The sequence below is a fragment of the Odontesthes bonariensis genome, chromosome 24, assembly GCF_027942865.1.
Source record: "Odontesthes bonariensis isolate fOdoBon6 chromosome 24, fOdoBon6.hap1, whole genome shotgun sequence".
NCBI classification, from domain to species: Eukaryota; Metazoa; Chordata; class Actinopteri; order Atheriniformes; family Atherinopsidae; genus Odontesthes; species Odontesthes bonariensis.
In genome coordinates, this window is record NC_134529.1 from 12,111,382 (window position 1) to 12,127,654 (window position 16,273).

A 16,273-nucleotide genomic window follows, 5' to 3' on the forward strand; every position below is an offset into this window, starting at 1 on the left:
GTGTCCTTTCAGGTCAAAGCCAGATATCAAGATGGAGCCAAGCTCTGGAAGACCAGTGGATTATCAGGTGTGGATGAGAGGGTGTTTCTGTTTGTGTTAGTGTGTAAAGCCATCTCAACGTGTCAATGCAATGTCACTTTTTTCACCTTTTGAAAGAATGACCACGGATGACTCGTGGTTGAACTGTGGCAAAGTTAAAAAGCAGGATGAGGCCAAACAAAGATATTTATTTTGAACAGTACTTCCTGTAGCAGCTCCATCCCAAAACCTCAAGTAATCAGTTTTACTAACATTCATGTTCACTTTCCCACAGTTTAACTCTATAAGAGTCACCTCTTCAAACAGAGAGCTACTTTAATGCAATTAAAACACTGTCCTCAGTTGTTCTGGCAATGAAAACATCACAACATATTGTCGTCATAAAACAGCTGCCTGACAAGTAAAAAATAATGAATTAATTGACAGAACTGAAGCATTAGAATATTAACATACCAGTGAGCCTTTACGCCCTTAACTAAAAAACTGCTTATCATCCAAAGAGCCACCCTTTTTTCTAATTAAACCTTTATTGAACATAGTCCACAATAGAACCTACTTTAAGAAAAAGGTTCTGCTCAGAATAGTACATTCATATGATGCATATTTGCATTTAAAAATCTATCATTTTGATCATTACAAAATAAAATAAATTCATGCAATTAATTGTGAAATACAAATCAGAGATCCAAGTCAGTGAGGTTTTCTGCTATGCTGACAAAGAAGATGAGTAATAGTCACAAGATGAAAACCAAACGTCTTTGGAAATGTTTGATGCAAGATTTTATATGATAAGCAAACCTGTCTGTGGTCATAACAATGCTGAATTTGCCGTAATTATAAAATAAAGAATGAAGAGCCATTTAAGAACCGAGAGATGTTCTTGCTGCTAATGCTAAGCTGAACCAGATGATCTGGTTCTCTTCAAAGAGCAGGAATTCCCACCAGTACTACTCGGGGTAATTACTGTGCAGCTGAATGATTTATGATGATAGTATTGATGCTTGATGGCTCACTGTTGGGAGTAATTCTGTTTGTTTAAGTCTTCGGACTCAGATGTTATGGTATCAATGTCTCCATCAGATCAGCATCACAGTGATCGAGGCTCGACAGTTAATAGGCCTCAACATGGACCCTGTTGTTTGTGTGGAGATTGGAGATGAAAAGAAGTACACGTCTATGAAAGAATCCACCAACTGTCCATACTACAATGAGGTAAGAGCTTTTTTCCTTTTAAAACTGACACAGCAAGTGTTGACATATCATAGTATAATAAACAAATTTTCCTTTGAACATATGCTTTGTCTGTCCCATCGTTGTTTCGTCCATAAATACTTTTTGAACCATGAATACCTGAGTCATGCTTCCAAGCTGACAAAAACTTTCCTAAATCACATATTCCCAACACAGTTAATGTTGTGGTCAAGATGAGGTTAAAAAACAAATCATAGGTCTGTGAAAGACGAATGCACAGTTTATTTAAGGGTATATTACACTTCACTACACCTCACACATTCCTGAACAGCAGAGAATCCCTGAAAGAATACTGTAGAATAAGAATTCATCATTAGACGTGACAGTGCAGAACTCAACTTCTTTATTGCTGCAACCAGTGAATGTGACAGTCTGTTATCGATTTTTTTTATTGCTGTTTGACTGAAAACACCCCATTATTGGACAAATTGGAAGCCAAAATGGTCAAGAAGATAGTCTCTAATGCGTTATGTCCTTCCATTAGGACTGCCTTGGCACCTGCTTGTTCACCATCTGAGCTTTTTAAATAGCATTTGCGTTACTTTGGATCAATCATGTGAATTTGCCTGACAGTATTTGGTTGCCAAAACCTCTCTGCAATATGAATTTAAATAATCTCTACCCATAAAATTTGCCCCTACTGCCAAGAAGCTGCTACTGCCCTGCAAAGGCAGCTGAGCTCTCACAAAACTGACAAAATAATGAGAAGATCACACTCAGATTTATGCTTGTTCCTTAAATTTCTCAGTAGATTTCTCTATTGATAGTTTTTAAACTTCAGAGTTTTCTTGAAACGATCCAAGTTTGCACCCAGAAAGGATCTTAAAGAGTTACTCTTTTACACTTTTTAATGGAAAACACTTTTCTCTACTCTCTGCAGTATTTTGTCTTCGATTTCCACGTTCCTCCTGATGTCATGTTTGACAAGATTATCAAGCTCTCAGTAAGTAATTCACACCACAAACTCTGCGCAATGCAGCACAGCAACAACAACAAGCTATATATTCACGTTGTTGCCTTCTTTGTATGATTTGTAGCATGTGTTCATTTAATTATTAAAACCTCACACAATAAAATAAATGGCATCTTAGTACTTGATGTAAATGACAGGGTATCTATGCTGTGTTATGTACAGAAAAACATTAACACTGAATAACTGCTAGTTATTGCAGTTATTAATACTGCTATTGTTTAACTTAACTGTGAAATGTTGAAGATATTATGCAGCCCCTTGTTTCATCATAGCACTTTTATGCAGTCTATGCAGTTCAAATTGAAATTTGTGTTAATATTTAATTGTGCTTATTGTGTAATTAGGTTATTCATTCAAAAAACCTTCTGCGGAGTGGAACCTTGGTGGGAACGTTTAAGATGGATGTTGGAACTGTTTACCATCAGCCTGGTAAACTACAAACTGCAGCTCCAATAACAGTTTACTTTAGTAAATTCTCACAGAGCTTAATTTGCTGTCGGACAACAAATGAACCCTGTCAATGTTTTGCTTATTCTGAAGTAAAAACAGCTTAAATAAATCAATTATCCAAAAGATCTGTATTTTGTCTGTGCATTGATTTACTGATACATTGTCATTTCAGAACACCAGTTTTACCACAAATGGGCCATCCTGTCTGACCCTGATGACATCACAACAGGGTGCAAAGGATACATTAAGTGTGACATTGCTGTGGTGGGGAAGGGTGACAACATCAAGACCCCACATAAGGGGGATGAGACTGATGAGGACGACATAGAAGGGTAATAAGCACTTATCATGTTAAATTTGTTTAAAAAAAGCAGCTGTGTTGTAAAACTTCTCTTTACTTCAGTACACAACAGCAATGTCTCTGTTACTGTAAAGGACTGTATCAATGTGTGTGAACGTCATCAATATCTCACTCAAAAGGAGCATTATCCTCACATGATTTTTTGGTTGTAAATTGGTATTATACGCAGCTGAATTGAACTGAATTAATAAATCAGATTACTGGTTCACATTTTAATTCAGTGATCTTAATCCTTCCTAAAATGTTTCATATTAAGTCCTGTTATGAGTCTATATGACATGAAAAGAATCATATTGTTTGGGAGATTATTTTGACTATAGCAAATAGCTAATACTAATCCTTTGTAAGAAGCACTTTGTTTGCAAATATCCCTCTTCATAACTCTTTCATAAAGTTTTTTTTCAATAACCATCAAGTATCTCTTGGGAACTTTGTCTACTAACTGTACTCTTCTTACTGCAGAAGTAGTCATAAACTCCAGAGTCCAGCTTTCAAATGTGTTTTTATGCTGTTGCTTGTGCTCCAGAAACCTGCTGCTCCCAGAGGGTATTCCAGCAGAGAGGCAGTGGGCCAGGTTTTATGTGAAGATCTACCGTGCTGAAGGACTTCCTAAAATGAACACCAACATCATGGCTAATGTAAAAAAGGCTTTCATCGGAGAGAATAGAGACCTGGTGGACCCCTATGTTCAAGTGCAATTTGCTGGACAAAAGGTACCTCCCTCCCCTTTCTGCTTTTTACTTCTTTGCTCCTTTCTTCAGTTATTATTACTCCACAGCAAGCTATTCCCCTGAAATACACTGAAGGTTATATAATGCAGTGGATATTTACTCTCAAGTAGTGAAATATAAACCATATGTTTTTAAAGAGAAGCAGCAGGTGTTGTTTATTTTGACAGGAAATTAATGTTTTATAACTGTTAAATATTTGGGGGCTAATTCATACCATTCTCCCAGATCAAGTCATGAATACATATACATACATACATTCAGACTTTATTGGTTTGTTCAGTTTGCTATTAAGAGTCACTGGCTCTGATGCTGCTGCATCAACAGATGGCTGTAAAGCAAATTGCACTCTCCACCAAAGACTTAGAGAAGATGTGCAACTTTTTGCTGCAAACATTGAAAGGCCTAAGCTTCCTCAAAAATTAGAGTCTACTCTGTCTCTGTCTGTAGACTGCCTTCATGTTGCATTTCCAGTTCAGTCTGTTGTCCAATATACAGTAAAAATTGGGGTTTGGTCAGTTGACATCAGAAGTAAAGCCAATTCATAAGTGCCTTAAAGTGTATCATCCCTGATGGCTGCTTGAAGCTGCCAGTGTCCCCTTCAAACCTACTAAGATCTCTCATGAAATACTAACTGAATACATTTTTCCCACTACTTGTGATGATGTCATTAGCTAGAATTGCCTCTTCTGTTCAACAGGTTGCTGGTGATAATTGTGAAAACAGTTCCACAATTAAACAGATGTCAGGCCACAAAGACATGTATTTTAGTCCAAACAGAGTCCAGCCCTAACCATCCTCCAGTTGGTCTAAATGTGATCACTTTTGGCTAAAAAAGGACCATATTGGTTGAATGCTGAACTGAATGAAACATAACTACAGCTCATAAACCAATGGGTGAGATCACAGGGACTAATTTTCATCTTTTATGTCCTTACCAGGCAACACAGTTCATTCCCTCTGTGGGTCTTGTATCTGATCCTCATTGGTTCTGAGTTTCTGCCAGTTGAGCCGTGCATGCACGTATGTGCATTAGTGTCCCTACCATTCAGTGTGAATAAACTGTGTTGATAAACAAGGAAAAAGCAATGAACAGTCACAAAGCCATGTTACTCACCATCACAAATGTATTTGTATTTTCTTGCTCTGGAAGTTCAGCTTTCTTCTTCCTCTTTGTGTTTCCAGGGGAAAACATCTGTCCAGAAGAGTAGTTATGAACCTATCTGGAATGAGCAGGTCATCTTCACAGAGCCATTCCCTCCTCTCTGCAAAAGGATCAAGGTTCAAATTAGAGACTCAGATAAGGTCAATGACGTTGCCATAGGATCCCACTTCATCGATCTACGCAAGATATCAAATGATGGGGATAAAGGTATAGGTCAAAACACAAAGGACAGCATAGAAGCCATTTATCTTATTCGCATGATTAGTTGCCAAATAAATTAATTATTCTGCCTTGATGAGTATTTTACTGTATGCAGTAATTGGCTGTGGTAGCTTGTGAACTGAGCTGTGACCCACCTGACCCTCTATTACAATTGATCTTTTTTGTATGAAAAGTGGTTTTGTTCATGAAGGATAATTCGATCACAAATACATGCAGCAGAAAGTAAATATGTCATAAAAATGTAGAGATTCACAAGAGATTTCTACAATATGCACTTGAACTTCAAAGACTCAGACTTAAAATGTGGCTGAACAACATCACTTCATCATTATGCATTGAGAAAACATACCTTGATATGTATAATGTGCTTTATTTTCTATTTTTTATCTTCGTTCGGCAGAGTTGCATAAGAGCCATTAGAAGTTTTATGTAGTGGATGTAGACCCTTGATTCACAAAAAAAAGAACAATAGTCGATTGGAAAAAATGTCCTACACGTTTTTTCCTTTCTCTTCATCTTCTTTAGGGTTCCTGCCCACCCTGGGTCCAGCCTGGGTCAACATGTATGGCTCCACTCGTCAGTACACACTGATGGACGAGCACCAGGATCTGAATGATGGACTTGGAGAAGGGGTTTCCTTCAGGTCGCGTCTCCTGATTTCTGTAGCTGTGGAGATTCTGGACACCACTTCACGTGAGATCCTTAGCTCCACTGAGGTTCAAGTGGAGTCTGTCTCCAACATCTCAGAGGTGAGAAGACCTGCTAGTAGTTATAGGCAACTTATGGTTGGTGGATTGAGTACCGCCAACATCTTCATTGAAACCACAACAGAAACTGTTATATTTACCTGCAATCCATGAGAACCCAGAGAAACCCAGAGCCTCTCCTGACCTTCCAACCCTACAGTAAATACTGTGATGACACAATCTACCATTGTAGTGGCACATATGTTGTGAACTGCTCATCAGGGAAGTCAGACGAATCCATTGTTGTTATTTTGTAAATCTCTCCCCTGAGATCTTCATAGATGCTAGCAGGAGTATGACAAATCCCTCATTTAAAAAGTTTAGAATTGAAAAAAGTTAAGATTCAAAGATCAAAGTGAAGCCTGAAATTGGTTTAAGTCTATGTATTTACAACTCAGAGTCATGACGTGCTTAAGTCATCTTCATTTCTGAGAATATGTGAGTGTGAAAGAGACAGGCAGACCTCCAAGAGGATTTATGTGATCTATGTATGATGGTCAAATTTAGTGAGATACACTAGAATTTCTGCCACACTGAGGGAACAACAATGTGGCTACATAAAAAGCTTCAGAGAATATGGTGCAAATTAATGCCCTTTCAAAGTAAATAAAATAATCAAAGTAACTCAATAATTCAGAAGTTACACAAATGCATTTCATGTGTTTTGTTAATTGAAAACAAACAATCTTTAATCATTCTCCCTTTCACTCAAAAATGAACATTTTTATTGTCCTTGTCTTTCCATCAGAGCGCAACAGGGAAAATGGAGGAGTTCTTCCTCTTTGGCTCCTTCCTGGAAGCCACCATGATCGACAGGAAGATTGGCGACAAAGCAATAACTTTTGAAATTACAATTGGTAATTATAACATTTTTTTTTCTTGACTTTTATATTGACCTGCATGCTCCAAGTCACCAGGTGTGACAGAGAAACGTGACAGCGAACAGAAATCAATAGCTACTGAAACCATGTGCACTCTCTTGAATGATCACGCAACAGGTAACTATGGCAACCAGATAGATGGAGTGAGCAAATCTTCCTCGGCAAAGAAGAAAAAGAAAGATGGGGAGAACGAAGAGGAGGAGAGTGAGCTGATCCAGAACTCCAGTGAGGACGAGGCGGACGAGGACGGTGACCTCGTGTCAGTCTCCTCAACTCCTCAAATGAAGCCTGTCATCACTGACAGGTCAGGGGTCAAGGAGTTGGTGAATTTGATCCATTATGATAATAATTATTGATTGATTGATTATTGTGCGCTGCTGAATTTGCTTGAATTTTACAGAAACTACTTCCATCTCCCCTACTTTGAAAAGAAGCCATGTGTCTACATTAAGAGCTGGTGGCAGGACCAGAGAAGACGACTTTACAATTCTAACATGATGGATAAGATTGCAGACAAGCTGGTCAGTAGTCTTCTTTTCTAGAGGCCAGATCAACATGGTGTTATGTTTACTGTGATCAGCGTCTTAGTTTGGCTTTTGTCAGTTTACAATAGTCAGAGTAGAGTAAATAAAAGGCGCCCGACATTTTTTATAGATGTTTTAGACATGAAACTGTGAGGTCTGACAAATTGATGTGTTTTAAACTACATTTTTTTGTGTGTGCTAACAGGAAGAAGGACTGAATGATATTCAAGAGATCATAAAGACAGAGAAGGCCTTTCCAGAACGCAGACTCAGGGGAGTGCTGGAGGAGCTCAGTGTTGGCTGCAGGTAATCAACATTATAATAAACATTCATTATGGTATCGTGTTAAAACTGGCATCATGACGAGTGGTCAGTGTGCATACAAACAGTTTCTCAGCAGTAATAGTAGTAAAACTACTGCAAATCATCAGACAGTTTGGAAACAATTATCAATTATTAATTATGTTTTAAATGCTTTTGAAAAAAAAACAACTTCTTATAATATTGTCAGTTTGCTACCTCTGAGCTATTCTCATTGAGCAGCAATTTGCATTGAGGCAAAGACACTCCTTCTGGTTGTCATAGTAAAAGCAGCTAGCAGTCTCCTCAATGTTGTTTTTTTTCTTCCTTTCCCTTAATGATCTTGTGGTGTTATGAATTTATTATATTTGTCCACTGCTCAAATCTCTTTGTTACTATTAGATCCCAACAGACTATTTTTTTTTACAGAATCTACAAATAGATATTTATTTTATTATGTATTTTTTTTTCCTTTGCAGTCGGTTTGTGACACTTGCCAACAAGGATGTGAACCAGTCAGGAAGAACAAGACTCGATCGTGAACGGCTCAAATCCTGCATGAGAGAGATGGTACGATTTTTGCTTCTCAAATACAGAAGAATGGAAGAGGAGGGAGTGGGAGCTAAGAATTATTGCGTCAATATGGCTGCTATCAAGTTGCTAATCTCAGTTCTGTAGTGAGTAGATATAACAGTGTTGTTGTAAATGACAAACAAAGAAAGTAGTCTCTAAAACAGTTTCATGCCCACATTATTATCACTTGCAGAACATTTTAATCACATCCTGTGTGGTTCAGTGTTTTTGTTGGACAGCAGGTCAACTTTATTATATTGCTTAAGGAAATTCAACAAGAATGCAAAGTGTAGGAGGAGTTGTACTGTGAACAGGGATGGGCAGAAAAAAACTCAAACTCCTCTTTCTCTAACTTAGAGAGAAAGACAAGAAATTGCTGAATTACAAACTTTTTTTGTAATTGTAGCATGTAGGTGAAATTGTGTTGGTGGAAAGAAACCCTTGAAAACCTTTTGGAAACATGTCACATTTCCTCCTGCAGGACAGCATGGGCCAGCTGGCCAAGCAGAATCGTACACAGGTAAAGAAAAACACAGTCAAAGACAAACTCAAGCTGGCACAGAACTTCTTGCAGAGGATTCGCTTCCTTGCTGACGAGGTAGCGATCAGTTCTGTGAAAAGCAAAATTGAGTCACATAGTTGAATAAGTATATTATGTTTATAGCTTTTTGCTTTGATAAATCATCAATGTGGAAAAGGACGAGAGACAAACTAAACTGTCCTATTTTTAAATGTTGTTCAGCCTCAGCACAGCATCCCAGATGTTTTCATTTGGATGATGAGCAACAACAAGCGCATTGCTTATGCTCGAATTCCGTCCAAAGACATCCTGTACTCCATTGTGGACGAGGAAACTGGCAAAGACTGTGGAAAAGTCAAAGCTGTATTCCTTAAGGTACTGTCCTCTCTTCATCTCTCACTCATACTTTCTTAGCTTTTGTTACATTGTAAGCACTTTCAACTCTCAGAGAGCTGTGATGATTCTCACAACTATTCTTAAACTATGAAATTACAACAACAAGTGAATACCAAACATAAAAAATGCAGTATTATTATTAGAAATTTATTGTGAATAGATTTATAACAAATATTCCAAATGCATGTATTGGGTGTTGTTTAAACACTGTCTATACAATGCTGAATTATTTAGTGGAAAAGCGAGGACTTATGGATGCTTAGTAAGCCCTGGGCTGCTATCTACACTATTGTTCCCAGGAACAGCTATGTTTTATAGTCAGAAAACTCTTAGTTATTGCTCATTGTATTGCTGTTGTAACCTGTGTCCACAGCTGCCTGGCAAGAAGGGCTTTGGTCCTGCAGGCTGGACAGTTCAGGCTAAACTGGAGATGTATCTCTGGCTGGGCCTCAACAAGCAACGAAAAGACTTTCTTAGCGGTCTCCCGAATGGTTTTGAAGAGATTAAAGCCTCGAAAACAGGCCCTGGTCTTCACTCTATCCCCCCAGTCAGCCTCGTCTACAACAGTAAGTACTGCCCCACTGTAAGGGGGAACTGGGGTGCTGATTTAGCCTCTCAGTAGCTCTGTTTGTGTCAAACAGCTTAGCAATAAAAACTTACAAACCTGATCATTCATAGATGCTTAATATTTGATTTGAAAAATATTAAAACTTCTCATACATCAACATGAAAAAGACCCTCGTATACTTAACTTTTGGATTATTTAGTCTTTCTTTTAGTTCTTTTTTTTTGCCTTGATTTACCATTAAGTTGTAACTCTAAAATCAATGATGGGCACAACACAAACAAACTCACTCAGACGTTAACACGAGACTGTTATTGATCACTTTTACTTTACTAGTTTGATGAAACACATATTTGTGTGTGTGTGTGTGTGTGTGTGTGTGTGTGTGTGTGTTCAACAGTGAAGCAGGTGTTTCAGCTGAGAGCTCACATGTACCAGGCCCGCAGTTTGTTTGCTGCTGACAGCAGTGGGCTTTCAGACCCCTTCGCTCGGGTCTTCTTCTCCACACACAGCCAAGTTACGGAGGTACCAGGAATGTGTGTGTAGCTTGTGTTTGTGTGTGCGTGTGTTTGTATTGATTATGTGTAAACTGAGTTAATGCGTGTGTTCCGCAGGTTCTAAGTGAGACTCTTTGCCCCACGTGGGACCAGCTGCTGGTGTTTGATGATGTGGAGCTGTTCGGCGAGGCCAGCGAGCTGAGAGACGACCCTCCAATTATCGTGGTTGAGCTCTATGACCAAGACACTGTGGTAAGATCCTTTGAATGGATGCAGCACATAGATAGTAATTGTTGAACGATTCAAAAATAGAGAGTGTGTACTATTAAAACCAAATGTGCTTTGCTTTTCCATCCGTCCTGTTCTTAACGTCTGTCCACCCTTGTCTTTTTCCACTCTGCTCTTCACATGCTTTCCAACCTCACTCATGCTGGCGGAACAGAGTGTGAAAGCTTTGCTCCTGTCAACCTGTAAAAATCTTGGAAAAACTTGCATGCGACTTGTCCAACTCTGCAGCAGCAGAGGTAGTTCTAGGACTGCTAGTGGTTAAACTTCCTCCGAGTATTCACACAAGGAGCTAAAGTGATGAGATTTTTATCATAGTTTTTTATAAATGTAGCTCATAGAAGACTTCTTGTTGTTCTCACTGTAATATTCACCCTGGTTCTATATTTGTAATTTAATAATTCTCTTTTGCAAGAATTTCTGTCATTATTGCTCTTATTTGTCATCAACCACTTTGACCAATACTGACATCAAGTGGTTGTTATGGTAACTGCACCCCTGCACCTGCATCTAACACCCATTCCCTTATCCCCTCATTGTCTTGGCTCGCTGTTGTCACATATTGTATTGTACAGGGAAAGGCAGAGTTCATAGGTCGGACATTCGCAAAGCCCACCATCAAGATGTGTGACGAGCATTATGGGCCCCCAAGGTTCCCACCACAGCTGGAGTACTACCAGATATACAGAGGGAACTGCATTGCTGGGGAGCTGCTGGCTGCCTTTGAGCTGCTGCAGGTAACAGATGTAACACTAAACTCAACACTGCTTTGTTGCACTTACAAGTGGTTATAAACCTCTCTGGTTCCCTTAAACGTTGTGAAGAGTGAGCAGTAGTTTCCGCAGGAATAATAATGCAGGAATAAAGTTTTTCTTTATCTCTAAAGTTTGCATCTATTAATGTATAACTCGTGTCTTACTCTGTGCTTGTTTTTACAACTAGCTTTTCCATTTCATTAATTGGCTTTTCTGGCCCTGGGATGTCTCTGATTAACTCCTTTCTCCTCGTAAGATGAATAATCATATCTTCGCCTTTCATGTTTCCTCTGCCTCCATCCTCTTCTCCACCTCCACTTGAATTCCCATTTCCTCCTCATTTAAATCTCCACATCCCCTGTCTTTCTCCTCCTGATGCCTACAGATACCCTTTGATGCTGAGGAAATCAGGCGAGCTCTGATTGCTGTTCATAACTTTGCTGTTCCTCAAATAAAGGTTCCCTTTTCATCTACTCTCTTCATTCCACTTTGTCGTACTGTTATTCCACACTGTTTTCAGTGCTTGCACGACAGTAGCTGTCCTTTTTTCTCTGTTAACAAAACTGACTTCTCCTCGCTTCAGTTAAGTTGTTACACGAAGTGAATCTAGAGTTAATTCAAATATGACTGTGGGAGATAAATCTGATCAGGTGCCCCCAAATCTGTTTCAACCTGGTTTCCACTCTCATTAGATTGGCCAAGGAGGCAGGGCTGACCTTCCCCCTCTTGAAGGGCCGACAGACTCGGAGCGTGGACCCATCATCCCTGTGCCGCTGGGTATCCGGCCTGTCCTGAGTCGCTACCGCATAGAGGTGAATTTTGCCTGTTGGTGCCCCCCTGCGTTTTCAGCTGTACAGATCCCACTGTCTTACAGTAGCTTTTTTTCTGGTTCAGGTTTTGTTCTGGGGATTAAGAGACCTGAAAAGGATCAACTTAGCTCAGGTGGATCGTCCCCGTGTAGACATAGAGTGTGCTGGTCGAGGAGTTCAATCTGCCCTCATTCAGAACTACAAGAAGAATCCCAACTTCAGCACCCTGGTCAAATGGTTTGAGGTGGTGAGTATGCCTGTCTGTTTTATAGTTAGTGCTTTTAAATGTTTTGTTTAAGACATGACACTCTTGCTGTCAAAATAAAAATTAACATTGTGCTTTTCCAACAGGACCTTCCAGAAAATGAGCTTCTTCATCCTCCACTTAATATCCGGGTGGTGGACTGCAGAGCGTTTGGCCGCTACACCCTGGTGGGGTCCCATGCTGTTACCAGCCTGAGACGTTTCATTTACAGTACTCCAGACAAGACCTCCAACAACTGGGCCACTGCAGGTGCCTACACTCCACAATCCAATGAACATATTTATGAATCAGTGAGGAGTCTGTGATATTCAGGAGTGTGTGTTTGAAGTCTGTTTTTAGGAGATTTATTTTGTTTAGGCTGTTGTTTGCTTTAAAAAGAGAAGAAGAAGAAAAGGCTGACTGATATCACATTTGCTCTGATGAAAGTGTTTGAGTGTGAGGTGATGCATAGATTCCTGTGGCAGGTGACAGACATCAAACTGCTTTGTCAGGGTTATTATTCTACATTCTTTGTCTTTGCTCTTGTCTTTTTAAAATCATGTTTAGATAATAGAATTATGAGTCAGGTTAAAAACTTAGATGTACGTACTTCTGATCCAGATATCTGGTCTCACGAGAAGAAACTTTCTACTTTATTAACTTTTCTAAATTCTTTGCTTACTCTCTGTCCTGACCACCCTTCCCGTTCGCATCCTTCCTCCATCTTTTCCTTTCTTGCATGTGTTTGGCTGTCCTTTCCTTCGCTGCTGCCCTTATTCTTCGGCTTCGCCCCAGCTAAGCTAATGAATGGCTACATGGTCCTAACCAATGGCGGCTCGCAGCCTCACTCCTCACCCAGCCTTTCTTCCCGCACCTTCTCTCGCCCCGCAGGTGACATCATTGTCAACTTGGACGGAGAGCCACAGATCCGGAAGATGGACACAGTTGTCAAGTTAGAAGCTGTAAGCTTTTCTTTTGAGTTCAAGTCGCTCATTTTTATTCTGAATGTTTATACAGTTTATATTTCTGTATGTAAAAGCTGGATGTTTTAGCACCGCTCTTTGTCTAGTCGTTTTTACTGTAACTGTCTCTTTACACGTGCCACTCATACCTACACTATCCATTGTGTGCAACACCCTCTATCGTAGATGTCTGACGCTGTTGTGAAAGTTGACATGGTGAGTAGTCTACAGAATGTATTTGGTAGTTATGTGTGCTGTGGTTAATAGGTGTGCAGTGACAAATGAAAACTTTGAATAACTTTAGTGTCTGCATTTTTAACAGAATGAGGAAGAAAGTGATAAGGACAAAAAGAAGAAGAAAAAGAAGAAGAAGGGAGCCATTGAGGAAGAGGAGGAGACAGACGAGAGAGTACTGGACTGGTGGTCCAAATATTTTGCATCAATAGAGACGCTGAAAGAGGTTCCAGTCTAGTCTATTCTGTTTACATGTTTTTGCAAATCTCCCAGGATTAGTTACACTCTTTAAATTCTATTTGACTCAGAGTTTTCTTGTCTGATCCATCAGACCCTCAGAGCCCAGGAGGCAGCTCAGGCAGAGGCAGAGGAGAGAGAAGACCTCGAGATAGCAGCTGAGACGGCAGGTATTGAACTCCACCAAAACAGTCAGGCTGCTTGACAGCATGCCTCTCTCTCTCTGCTGTTCTGATTGCTTTTAAAGAGATATACCACAAAAACTGGTTCCCTGGTTGGTATTCTGCAAATTTTGACATATTCATGATTATTTTTGAAGTTTATGACTGTTTAAGAGAATGAGAGACATTGTATGTGCTAGCTGATGTTCCTCCTCTTCATCCTGTGTACCCAGCTTTCGTTTGTATGTGAAATAATGTTGAACATTGTAATTCAGAAATATATTCTATACTTGAGTGTGACATCCCAGCTCTGCAGCACAGATGTTGGCTGATACAGATGGGCTAAATGAATATATGGCTTCATACTTGCATATCCTTCATTGTGTGAAGAAATAAATCCTTCACAATAAGACTACAATCCATGGACCATAATGATTCAAAGGTGCTTCTTGTATGATAAGATATTGTCAAATTCAGTTCCATACCACATTTATTCTGTAATCTGTGATTACCTAAGAAAACAATCAAGACTTCCTGCTAAACTGGCATGATGCGTCAGTTTTTTATGAGGTTTGCAATAATCACATAAAATGACATACTACTCATGTTTAAGGAATCGCCTACTAAAAGCAGAAAGCGTATCAGAACACGAGGCTAAATAAAGATACTGTGCTTTCTGTGGTAAAAAACTTGCTTCATATGGGCACCTAACAACAAACTGAAGTGTACCAGTTTATCAGTTGACGTTAAATTACATTTCAACACAAACTAAGCATTTTGTGATAACTTATTTAGAGCTCAAGAGCATTTGAATACATGATCTCAGGGAAATTTTGCCCTCCTGATTAAAAGACCTGTCACCCCTCTGATCAGATATCAAACCTGATGACCTTCATCTGAAAGGGTCCAAGATGAAGGAGAGGGGCAAAGAGAAGAAGAGCTCCAAGGAAAAGAAGAGGGGTCAGGCTACAGATGGATCAGAGAAACGACCGGTTAAAGCAAAAGTGGATGAGTTGGTGGTGAGTGTGTTGCACAAAATAAAATAACACTACACTCTGGAAAGGTGTCACAAAACAAACTTCTTACGTCATATCTTGCAAAAATGACTGTACACAACACAATTAAATTCAGTTTAAAAATACTTTATTGGCGCCCAAAGGGAAATTAAATTAGTGCATTACAGATTACTATTTAATATATATTATTGTTTAAGATAGATAAACCACAATACAAGAAAAATCAGCCGACAGATATTTAGAAAGTTGAAGTGTTGCAGAGACAGATGTGGTAAAAATCAGAAATCGCCATGAAGGGACTGGAGTGTTGTTTTTGTATCTTCGCAACAACTTAGCTGATGATGTCGCACACAGCATCAGCAGGTAACACAGGTGATCTCCCAGGAGACAACATGGACAAAAACTCTCAACCAATAGATCAACATGTGGGAAGTGGAGACACTCCTTCCCAAGGAATACGTAATCTGTTGTGGACAGGGACTTTAATCCCTCCTCCTGTAATGTCACTTCTCTGTCCGGAGTCTCTGGCTGCCCATACAGTCTAAAAGCTGAGTAGAAAGGTGTTGGAGTTGTTCTTAAAGCCGTGTCTCAGTGAAAAACATTCTTACAGCGTCTTCACCCGGGCTCTAAGCTTGTCCGTTTTATGTGCCAGTGATCTCAATTTCGATAATAATCAAAGGAAGAAATTGATAGTTAGTGCTCCCTTCAATATGATCTGTTAATGCTCTACAACCTTGACATTTCCTCTGTAACACATCTGGATTTGTGATCTTATTCCAGAGACTACTTGGTTTTGGGAAAGTTCAATCAGCTGCTTCCATATTAAAGAAAACTTTCTTGTTGTCATGGCAGAGTTACAAATGACAACAGATATAAAGAAAGTGCCATTTAACAGCTGAATGTTTTGCATTAGCACAGCATCCAAGCAATGATCGAAAATGTTTTTTAAAAAGTCAGTGTTGCACAGGAACAGATGCTGGAAAAGGCTGCAAAAGACTACAACCCCATTTAATTTTAGGATTATATTTTTAAAAGATTAACTTAAGTAAAATAGGTAAGATTAAATTAAGGTGAAAGAAAATTTATAAAAAAAATTGGTATAGAATCATGTTAATTAAAAAGTAAAATTGATTTAAAATATCTATTACATGATACTTTTGTATTTTTGAATCAACCTCTTGTATACAAGGAAAACCTACATGAAATTATTTTAAAAATTTGTCAAATACGAAAGAGAAAGAGAAAATAACCAAAAAGGAAACTTATCCATTTGAAAAATAAATACAGAAAAATACAACATATTCATGTATTTTGACACCTGCCTCTTGTGAACAAGGAAAACCTCCATGAAAACAATTAAGTACGGAACAATTGGAGGA

At 39.1% G+C, this 16,273-nt stretch overlaps 1 protein-coding gene across 9 annotated transcripts in view; it reads left to right on the forward strand.

Annotated features, from left to right (window-relative positions):
- Window positions 1-16,273, forward strand: part of otofa (otoferlin a) — a 115,098-nt gene that overhangs the window by 56,304 nt on the left and 42,521 nt on the right. For 3 of the 9 annotated variants that reach the window (XM_075459662.1, XM_075459664.1, XM_075459663.1), the window contains exons 8-35: window positions 13-67; window positions 1,120-1,251; window positions 2,171-2,233; window positions 2,608-2,692; window positions 2,886-3,045; window positions 3,601-3,787; window positions 4,988-5,174; window positions 5,715-5,938; window positions 6,684-6,792; window positions 6,934-7,120; window positions 7,217-7,337; window positions 7,546-7,646; window positions 8,120-8,210; window positions 8,695-8,811; window positions 8,956-9,108; window positions 9,503-9,695; window positions 10,095-10,219; window positions 10,309-10,443; window positions 11,052-11,213; window positions 11,617-11,688; window positions 11,924-12,043; window positions 12,126-12,287; window positions 12,392-12,554; window positions 13,080-13,246; window positions 13,433-13,462; window positions 13,569-13,706; window positions 13,812-13,887; window positions 14,752-14,897. In XM_075459662.1, coding sequence (XP_075315777.1) covers window positions 13-67; window positions 1,120-1,251; window positions 2,171-2,233; window positions 2,608-2,692; window positions 2,886-3,045; window positions 3,601-3,787; window positions 4,988-5,174; window positions 5,715-5,938; window positions 6,684-6,792; window positions 6,934-7,120; window positions 7,217-7,337; window positions 7,546-7,646; window positions 8,120-8,210; window positions 8,695-8,811; window positions 8,956-9,108; window positions 9,503-9,695; window positions 10,095-10,219; window positions 10,309-10,443; window positions 11,052-11,213; window positions 11,617-11,688; window positions 11,924-12,043; window positions 12,126-12,287; window positions 12,392-12,554; window positions 13,080-13,246; window positions 13,433-13,462; window positions 13,569-13,706; window positions 13,812-13,887; window positions 14,752-14,897 — 3,661 coding nt within the window. The remainder of the gene's footprint in view (window positions 1-12; window positions 68-1,119; window positions 1,252-2,170; window positions 2,234-2,607; window positions 2,693-2,885; window positions 3,046-3,600; window positions 3,788-4,987; window positions 5,175-5,714; window positions 5,939-6,683; window positions 6,793-6,933; window positions 7,121-7,216; window positions 7,338-7,545; window positions 7,647-8,119; window positions 8,211-8,694; window positions 8,812-8,955; window positions 9,109-9,502; window positions 9,696-10,094; window positions 10,220-10,308; window positions 10,444-11,051; window positions 11,214-11,616; window positions 11,689-11,923; window positions 12,044-12,125; window positions 12,288-12,391; window positions 12,555-13,079; window positions 13,247-13,432; window positions 13,463-13,568; window positions 13,707-13,811; window positions 13,888-14,751; window positions 14,898-16,273) is intronic. The other 6 variants (XM_075459665.1, XM_075459669.1, XM_075459668.1 and 3 more) reach the window with 2 other exon arrangements.